We start from the raw sequence: 10,704 nt of genomic DNA on the forward strand, positions 1-10,704 counted from the left end.
ATTGCAAAAGTCCATCCTTCTTTCATTCTGTCCAGCAAAGTGATCAATTACACGTTCGTTGAAATCAGCGCTGGACAACAATTTCTTTCTGATTAAACACATGGCAAGGGCAATAGTCTATAAATAAACAAGGGACGACACAAAATAGGCCGACGAAAAATACGAACAAAAAGAACAAGGTGCCTGGACACAGAATTGGGACAATTTTTCCCTATATTTCCCTTAAAAAAACGAGCACTGTTGATTAATTCAAAATTGTCTTCTTGAATGTACACACAGCACTAAGAAACTTCTTAATCGGCAATTAAGCACAGTTAACCCCTCAAAAATGATGTCTGAACTCATTTCACTCCGTTCTTTCCGAGAGTCTTGCCGTTACTATAAGGAAGACTCAAGGGAGTTAGAAGTCGTGGTCCACTAATGCTGATTCAGCTGAGGGACGAATTTAAGGTCAGCAAAGGCATTCAAGCAAACAAAGGACGTCACGGACCATCTCCTTGAGTCTAAGATTCATATGTGGTAAACACACGAGACGCCAACGGGTCGCATTTGGAATAACCGTGTCTTCGAAATCATTGCCATGATATAATAGAAAATAAGTTCTAGATCGTAAAAGAAGACGACTCGACTGAGCCACAGATGGGAGCTGTAAGGATTTCCGCATTGATATGAACTCTTCGAGGCCACATAAATCAGACCCAAGTGGGCATTTTCCGTCAGACAGCTACCGCTCTGCCGCGGAGGAATTAGGTGAACATGAACTAATACAACAAGGACGGCTAGAAAAATGATGAACCTACACACAAAAGGTGCATTGTACGCGGCACTTCATGACATTAATTGAATGACTCTATTTAAAGTCGCGCTTAACGATTTAAATTATATTTAATCCTTCACCCTTTCACGCACGCAACTATTTCTTAAATTATAAATCAGTGGGGAATGTTAGCTGATTTTTCCTAATACTGCAGGTCTTTTGATAAATTTATCTGAAAAAAAGGTACCGCATTTCTAATCATCGGGAAGATATGAATACATTGTTAAGGCCTAAATATTATAATATTAGTTTCCCCAAGGTTCTTGAAATTCGTAATCATAACAGAACTGTGTCAAATACTAGAGAATAGTTTTCCTTCGTCAATACGGCCTTTAACTGGTTGGATTTTATGTGTTCCGGAATTCAAGCACCAAAAAACGCAAGCATAATGGGAAAATTTATTTACTGTAGCAATACCTACCAGTAATTAAAAATTAAAATCGTATAACTACACCCAGTACAGTGACCATTCTGATTCCGTACGCCCCTTTTCTGTGGCAGCACCAAGTAGACGCCAGATTATACGCCCGCCGGCCTGCGCAGCGATGTCAACTCACTTGTCGCTCTGCGCATTTTCGGACGACGTCCCAAGACTTCCATAAGACACAACGTTAGACGCGTCATAGCACCAGCGGCCCCCACCACTACCACTCTCCATATAACTGCATGGGGATGGATTTGGACGTTCTGGCCAGCGCCCCACGGCTACAAATACGAACTTCTCGCGCTATTTCTTTTCGTGTTTTTCCAACACTTTCGATGTATGGGACTGAAAAAACGCTTTGATTAATCAGATGTATAATTATAAATTAATGGATATTTATTTTTTTTACTTTTTCAAATATTTGGGAGGGGCGGCGTCCGAGAGTCCGTATGGGCAAACCGCCACTGTTGCAGGGTTCGGTAATGAGAAAACGATCCAAAGGACACGTCGGACCCAGCCGAAAGTAGCACTACGGGGTTCAGGAGCATGCGATGCACCAACGTACTAACTTTGGCCGTAATCCGCCAGCCATATGGAAACGCGTGGCGGACAGACAAACAGACATCCTCTTTTATATATGTAGATGTCAAGACAAAAACGTTTATGTAGTTTGACATAGCAACACAATTTCCCGCTAAGTGCTATAGAACTTTCTTTTCTTTGATTATTTACTGTGCTAAGAAGATGACGACCACACTTAGGTCGTTGAATTCAATCAAAAGTGCGACGAGCTACCTTACGTGCTAACCGTACCGATGGCCAGCGAGAGACATACAATAATGATAATAGTCGTATCGATATAGCAGCATTTCGTTATTGAGTGACGGAAATTGAATCGGATAGGCTTAGAATGCAACGAGTTCGTAAACATCAAACACAGCAATAGCGAGCTCCACACTATGAAAATAGTAATCGATTACAACGCAGTCCTCCTCTGATCCTGGAACGAGTAGTATTCAACTACGTTCGGATTGTAGATTATTGTTCCGATAAACCAGTAGCAGTAGGGGAAATGAAAATCATTTGTCAATATTGTAAGGCGTTAAGATCTTATGCGTAAGGCGTATCTTCTGGATTATGTTGTGCTGGTGGAAAAGTAAAAAAAATGAGACTAAGTACTGTCCTTTGTATTTCCCATTCCAGAAACTAATGGGCGTAATGGATCTGTTGGTGGCACCAATTGCGGCAATTTCAATTTTCCACCAAACCACAGTACTTCCAGTGTACTCCCTTCCCTTCTATCGCATAAAGAAAGGCACCCAACCTGCGCAACATATTCCGATCCACCCGTACTGCCCCCTCTTCTTCTTCCTCCTCAGCTTGCAACGGCCTAAGATGCAAGTGCTGCTTCTTATTTCGCTCCACCTCCCCACCAGTCATCAATAAATCTTCCTCATCTCCCTGCTACACATCCTCTAATGTCGTATACACACTATCCTGCAATTTCTGCCCTGCCTACAACATTGAAGAATGCACCACGTCAGTCTCTATATCCGAATGAACAACCACCGCCACTCCACCAAGTTCTCTCCATTCGTTGAGCCTGTTCCCCAACACACCGCCTCCCACAATAGTTGCTTCGACCTTTTTCCTTTCCTTCGTCGAAATTCTTCCAGAAAATGCCTCCAACATTGAGGTGAGAACCCGTGAATTGGCGCACATCAGAGGGGAAAAAGCATTCAAACCGCCCGGTCTGAACATCACCAGCCAATCCCTCTCCTTTCCCCCCTCACCTCCGCCTACCCCTCCAACCACCATCCCACCTCCACAGTGGACATCGACAATTCCTTCTCATTCACTGAAGATGGTGGGTCACCCCACCGAAACGTCTGTGAAAAACATTTTGTGAGTGTCCTTTTTCTGTGTTTCTATGTGAAGTCATCTAATTATTTTTATATTAACTAGCCGGCCACCCGGCGTTACTCGGAAGAATTGTACCCAGAGAAGAGTGAAACTTGGATTTTATGATAATATAGTGACTTAAATGTTTCCTCTTTGAGCGTGTCAAGCTGTGTGCCTACCCGGCAGGATGTCCAACCGCAGGGATTGTGATACGTGACGTAACAAACGGTAATGAGGTAACACTTAGAAAAACACAGAAACATATAAAGAAGGACACTCACAAAAAATTTATCCTCCATACATATGCTATAAGTGCTTATTTTTTCGATGATAATCACTCGTGAAACTCAAAACGTATCGCCAGCTATTTAAACTATCCCGACCGCGTTCTCACGAGGGGGGGGGGGGGTGGACGAAAGGATCCTCCCTGTTGACGCGTACTTTGTCAAAGAGGGCGGAAATGACCAATGGCACGTATGCACTTTGCTCAACACCCCACGAGACTATCATATGTTCGCTTTCAGCCACAGCCCACATAGTAAACTGAAAAAATCTTCGCAGTGTCTCCTATTTTCAAGTGGCCATCGACTTGGCTGTAAGTTCGGTTCATGGTCTGCTCATGGACGCTGTTTGACTGGTGATATTTAAGGCACGAGGGAGAGATACCGATGTAACCTTCATACGCATAGCACGTAGGTGCACGGCTCCTGGTTATCAATGAAAATCCATCCTGCCGGAAGCCTGCTTGCGTTTAGGAAGTTGCCTCGGAAACAAATTTGCCTTGGTAGATGAAGGTCAACGAATCACCGTTCGCAGTAATGGTACTACTATCCCCAAAACATTCTCGGATTTCGTTTCTCGCGCGGTTTTTTTCATTGACAGCATTTTTCCCAATCATTTATTTCTTTCTTTAGTTAGAATTCATTTAAATTTTAGAAGCATTAGGTGTTGTAAGGAAGGTGCGAATTTCGTCCGAACTTCCCAAGAAATACCATGGCTCAAATGGTGGGGGATGAATCAAATTATTTTTTGTGGGAATTAAGTTCAGGTTTTAATAAAGTTTAGTAAACGCCACCATTCGTTTCAATTTTGTCTTTATTTTAATCTTCTCCCTGATTCTTTGTTTACAAAAGACCCCACTATCCAAAACAATATTTATTTTCTTCGCTCGCTCCAAGCATTTGTAACTCCTCCATAGTAGAAAAAAAGCCTTTTTCTCACCATTCTTACTACAGCTCTCAAGGTCGTCTCGTTATCTCGGAAACAATCATCCCTTAAAATCTAAAAATTGTCCTTTGTTCTCGTTTGATTTTAATTCTAGTTTCAGAGCGCAGGTGCTTGGGGACCTGTATCAGTTTGCCTCTTATGTGAAGCCCGATGAAAAGCGCCTGAGATGACGAATGAAACCCGAAATATTGCATTCTTTTCGATCCCGAGTCAGTAGTGACAGTCATTCTCGTGAGCTACTTAAAATACCAGGCATGGGAGCAAAAGGAACTTTCCAATGTTCCGGAATAGGTTACGTAATGCGATCCTAAACGCGAAAGGAGTTGTTGTGAGGACTGAGCGGCAGTCCCGCGGTAAAAGGTTGAGAGGGGCAGGAGGGGCAAAGACACTAGGATAGCAAGCAGTGTTCTTAGTGTTGATAGCCCAATACCCAATATGTACTTCCCTCAAGGAACAACAAAGATGTGTCCGTCTCATAGAAATTGGATGTATGCTGTCACTTCGTTCGCCTCCTTATTAGTTTAAAAAAATATTAGCTGCGCAACAATGAGCGCAGACCGATTAATTTATTCCCCATCCTTCCAATAGTGTATTTACAATATGGAAGAATAGAAAGCTTTGAATTCAACAGATTATATAATCTCGAATGTAAATTTCATTTAACAGCTTTCACTATAGTTCATTTCCCGTGAAATTCGGTCTCTACCTTCAGCATCGCGAGGATTGACGTAGGTTAACCAATTTAATTCGCGATGGGAGACAGTACATTCAGTGGCTGACTAAAGAATATGGAAATTTCCGTGGCTTCTACCGTGGGCCCAGGCCAGCTGCTGGCTTCCCTGGATTGGGAACCGGTTGATGAAAGTGGAAGATAACGGAGTCGGAGGAAAAAAATATTGTCGAGTGTGACATAATACACCACAAAAATCAGCATTTTGCTACACAGCAAGTCGTGTTTTGTAAGCAACGCTCACTTGAATTCGTTGATCCTTGGTATCCTCGGTGCTCTTCCTTTTCTCTAGCCTTCTTGAGGACTTATCCGCATTATTCATGGTTGCAGTCATTTAGTCACTTCTCGGTAGCCAACAAAAATCGTGCTTGGGATTTCCGAAGTATTTTCCATTAAAACATACTCTCTTTACTTCAATCCATTCTTAAAAATCATTGATTATGACGATAAGTCATTTTTTATAGCCCGGCCCGTGGATTTTCACTGAAAACGGCCCCTGCTGTTCATCGCATAGCTTCATACCGACCTAAGGCTCACTCTGATCTCTCACGAAATGACTGTAAGCAATATTTGAATTTCATTGAGTGAGTTAATTTCAAATCACTACAGATATCTAACTTAGTACTTCGCAAAGTATCTTTTCGCTACATCTCCGTTGACCATCGGATTTTAGTTTTAATCATCTGAAAATTTTCGACAAACATACGATTAACATTGGACTTACCAGCGTCGAATCCTCATCAGGAGCATAAGTCCGTAGCTTGTTGTAGTACTGATATCGATTGTATGTCATCGGTATTGACGAGAGATCATCCACGCCTTTGAATCGATGATCGTTTCGATAATGGTAAGGTCTCCTAAAAGATAGAAGAAAATCAAACGAGGTAATAATTGCTTTCCAAAAACGCTCCACGCATATACGTGCGGTGGAAAGGCCACGGGTACGGAGGAATAAATAAAGATCTCACGATAGCCAAATAGCAGAACTTAATGTACGACACGGATCATGTTACTGCACATGTCAGTCCAAGGACATGGGCAATTAAAATTATATTTAGGATGGGTTAACCGTCACATGCGGATGCAATATAAGAACATGTTCTAACGCCAAGAATTTAAGAAAAAAATTGCAGTCAGGCCTTTTGAATTTGAGACAATTTATTGCAAGTCTCTCACCATAGAAAGAGTTAGGCCCATAGTAATTAGGAAATTAAGTACAGGTTTCTTCAATTTTTTCGCTTGCATTAGATCGCCTTAACATCTATCAGAGGCGCAACTTTTTTGAGAGTCTATTTATAAATAAATGAAGTCAACATAGAATTTTCCTTAGACTTTTTTATTTGAGCACCACAAATCCAAAATTTAATTTATGAAGCCATTTTCCTTAACTTCTGCAATTCTGAGGAATCCATGAAGTTCGAATCATTTAACCTTTAATATATGTTGTACTTCAATTAACTTTCAATTGCTTGGCAGCAATGGTCAGAGAAATATCCAGGAGCATGGATCAATGGACCATGCATGAAAGACGTTTTTAGAGAGCGAAATTTACCTTGAACTGTAATGTGATCTTTCTGGAAGACTGACTGCACTCTGTGAGTGTCTAATGGGGGTGGAGGTTTCATAGTCACTGGTTTCGGAATCGGGAAACATAACAGCCGGACCACTGAAATGAAAAAAAATAAAGATTACGCATTTATGACCCTGTGATACTCTTCTGAAATAGATATTTTTCATAAAATTCTAAATCATTGCTGGTAGATCTCGGTGTAATATTTGATAACATTGGTTACTCCACACCACTCATGACAATATTCCTTGAACATCAAGGTCAAAATTGGAATTCTTGGCACGAAATGGTGAAAAGAAAGACGTAGTAACTTGTGAATGATGTAAGCGAGTCCTGGAGCTGGGACGAGGTTGTTAAAACTTGTGATCGTACTCGAAGATAGTATTTCACCACTAAATATAGGCTTTGAGTAAGGGGCGAGAATTAGTTATTGTATAGCATAATTACACCTAATAGTTTTTAAAGTTACGTGCTCATATTACTTTCAAATAGTTACTTCAATCAAACATTTCGAATAACAATTTTCCTAAAAACATTTGCACATGATGATTCGGAGGCTTCCGCGGTGATTAAATAGGGCAAAAATGAGTCAACGCGGTATTAACCCGTAAAAAATATCCTATACGCATGTTATTAGGATTGCAAAAGCCGTTACCGCCTCCAAGCCGCTTCAATTAGTCAAAAACCAGCCTGCAGTGACAACAGGGCCACACAAACAATTTGTAGACCTCGATGCTGAACTTTTGGTACTATCCGATCCGAGAGGTCTGAGAGTGAAACACCTTTAAGATAAATGGTTCGGGGCCCCTAACAGAACTTTTTATCACTTTCTTTCGGAAACCAAATTTTAAAGTAATAACAAATGCATGAGCCAATTCAAAAATCTATGATTAATTCTGACGAATAATCTAATAACTATGTTACATATCAAAAAGTCGGTGAATCGGTGTTTTAAATAGTTAAGAAATTAATATATTTGGGTAATTAACATGATTTACTAAATGCTGTGAAGAGCCAACACATTCGAATAAAATAGCAAGTCCTTTAGTATTTTTTTTATTCCGCAACAATTACTTTTTTTACTGACGCCTAAAAAACTTTCGAAAGAAAAAATTACGGCTTTTTGGAAAATTATAAAGTTAAACGACGGGTGATCATTCTATTAATGACTGGATGATTACGGAGGTTCTATAGAGAAAGAAAGTTAACTACAGTACTGCAAACAGCATATGACCAACAGGAAAACGTCCATATGAAAGGCTGGATTACCTCACTTTAAAAACTCAATACAAAATACCACTTACATCTTATAGACTATCTCTGAGGCTCTAAGTGCGATAGTCAGTCTCAAAAACCTCTCACTCTCAGGAGATCGTACATGCATCATCTTTGGGATATCAAAGTCTTACTCGTGAAATTTAATCGCACAGTTGTATCTGGCTATTAGAACAGCTTCTCATGCTGCTACTAAATAAATCATGGCAACTTATGGGCGGGTAAATACGAATAGGACTCGGCATTCTTAATATAAGAAATTTTTGCTATGACGCCATGACACTAAGGGAAATAATGCAATACTGTGTACTTATAGAAAATAACGAGGAATGGCGCAGAAAAACAGCAAAGGAAATAACGAAACGTAACGATCGGGGGTTCGATTACCGGCTAATGATATTAGCTCGTAATCTGGTATTTTAATGCACACTATATCCAAGGAAATTCAAATGCCTGCGAAGTTTAAATAGCTATAAAAGAGAGCATTACTTTTTCATTACCCATCAGTTAAAAATTTCATCTTTAACGAAATAATAAGTTTCCCTATTGGCATCACTTCACCCCAAGAAAAATATTTTGACGAGAAAGAAATAATAAAATAAAACAATTAGTAAAATTATGTGATAGCATAAGTTTAAGTCTGAATCGGCTCTGCTAAAAATTTAACATCGCTGTGGCTTCCAGGCATAAAATGGGGGTATTTAACATATTCAATAAATTCCAAAATTATAGAAAAAAATCCATCTGTACTCTTACAACGGCGATAATATTTATGCCCGTTCAGGTTCTTGGGTCCTTTTCCATTCAGATCAAACCATTTCTAATCCTATCCCCCATTCCTATCAAATATCCTCTAATCGCACACTCTATGTCTACTCCTGATATTATATTTAATCACGATACCATAAACACTGAGGTTTTTCAATGCAGGTCTGATTTTGAGGACATTCAATTGAAAAAAATGGGGCGTGAATGCTGAAGGCAGATAGCACTTTAAAAAGATCAAACACCACTTCCATCATTTCCAATTATTCATCACATCGAGGACAAATCAGTGACGTAGCCAGGGGGTCCCTCCCTCCCCCCCCCCCCTCCGAAGTATAAAAACACAATTATTTTCCTTCATAAAAGAAAACAAAATATTGAAAAATCATGAATTTACAAAACATTTCTTTGATAAATGAAGTTTTTTCGATTATGAAAAGTGTTAAAATTAGTTTAAAACCCATTCCTTAGTACCCTGTTTTTCAAAATATTTTCCTCCTAGTTTTGGACCCCCCCCCCCCCCCGCCCCCGAACGAAATTCCTGGGTGAGACAAATGTATCCCTGCAGAACGCATAAGCTGCCTAATATCTTGAAACGCCCTTTTTGCTTGAAAACTATGTTACATTTTTATGTTCAAAACCACAGGAAAAATAAAGTGATCCAATGAAATTCACTTAGTTTACGTGCATGGTAGAGGATATTGGTGGTTAACATAATTTTCTTTTGTCTCTCCACCAAAGCCCGTTATAAATTCTTTACGATACCGGCCGGATTCATTAAAGATTCATCTGAGTACGACCCTTTATAATTCTAGATTTAAACACTTCTTGTGTCAAGTTTTGTCTGTTCATAATCGGTTAAATGTTTTTATGCATATCTTATTTCCATTGTAAAATAGGTCTTGAAATCGGATCTATTTGAATCAAAATAATGACATTACATATTTTCTGGCTGAAGAGAATATTTCACTGCCGCGTCATGTTCTAAGCGATTTAGTCAAACATATCATCGAGCTTACTGAGGGTACTTAATAGCTCGCAAGTGGTCTTACTTTTTGTCGCGGCTAGCATAGGTAACAATTTTCCATTACGTATTTTACCTCTGTTGGGATTTAATTACTCTCTCAAAATATATTTAAAATTAACGTTAACAATATGGAAAATTTTCAATTCCTGCGGCAATATAATCAATGAAACAACCATCGCAAAGCAAGAGATTATTTTGAACTCTGTTAAACTTGGCGCGCCTCACATATCACAGTCTGCCGTGCAGTACATGAAATACATCAGGCATAAATCGAAGATCATCAACCATTATATATATTGTATTGAATGAAATGAAGTAAATATTTACCCATAGCTCCCTTTGCTTCTCAAGCTGGCATTTGAAGAAAGTAGAGCTTGTGATTCACTTCCGGAGTCCACCCAATAGTCTCGCCACCGCTTTTTCTGGGATCCTGGTTTGTCACACATTTCAGGTAGCCGCTTCGCTCGTATTTACCTTAAACTAGTCGTTATTTATGCAGAGGCTGTGCGGAAGAAGTGCTACATTCAAGTTAGCGAAGAGAAATTAAATGCCCGGTCGAAGCGATGCTTCAGTTTTTTATGCTCTACACCCTGTCTTGACTGTATTGCCCCAAGCAAGAGAAAGTTCGTGCACTCAAGAGAAATGCCCCTCAGTACGATTACTTCTGATTAAGATTCAGTATCTTAGTGCCTTTCAATGAAACTTGTTAATGGCATCCCTAAGCAGCATGTGTACCACATTTTCTAACTCAGCTTTGATAGGACCGCGAGCCCCATCGGGCAGACCTCACTTCTAGAATCAACGGAATCAACCGCGGTGACCGTAGTCGACCCATGTTCCTTTGCTAACTTCGACAGTCATGTGACCCGAGCAGACGACGCGCTGCTGGAGTATTAATGGCTGCCGTTATTAATCATTTTTGTGCTGTAAAAGGATCATTTCTACCGTTTTCTTGTCGTCTATCTAT

General features: G+C 39.9%; 1 protein-coding gene across 1 annotated transcript in view; it reads right to left on the reverse strand.

Moving 5' to 3' along the window:
• The window catches only part of LOC124166349 (sodium-coupled neutral amino acid transporter 9-like), a 52,889-nt gene extending 42,315 nt beyond the window's left edge, over positions 1 to 10,574 (reverse strand). Inside the window, exons 1-3 of the mRNA XM_046543811.1 lie at positions 10,065 to 10,574; positions 6,653 to 6,766; positions 5,825 to 5,957 (exon numbers count right to left, since the gene is read on the reverse strand). Of these exons, the coding sequence (XP_046399767.1) occupies positions 5,825 to 5,957; positions 6,653 to 6,766; positions 10,065 to 10,183 (366 nt within the window). The 5' untranslated portion in view covers positions 10,184 to 10,574. The remainder of the gene's footprint in view (positions 1 to 5,824; positions 5,958 to 6,652; positions 6,767 to 10,064) is intronic.
• Positions 10,575 to 10,704: the final 130 nt, after the last annotated feature.

The sequence above is a fragment of the Ischnura elegans genome, chromosome 10 (genome assembly GCF_921293095.1).
Source record: "Ischnura elegans chromosome 10, ioIscEleg1.1, whole genome shotgun sequence".
Taxonomy (NCBI): Eukaryota; Metazoa; Arthropoda; class Insecta; order Odonata; family Coenagrionidae; genus Ischnura; species Ischnura elegans.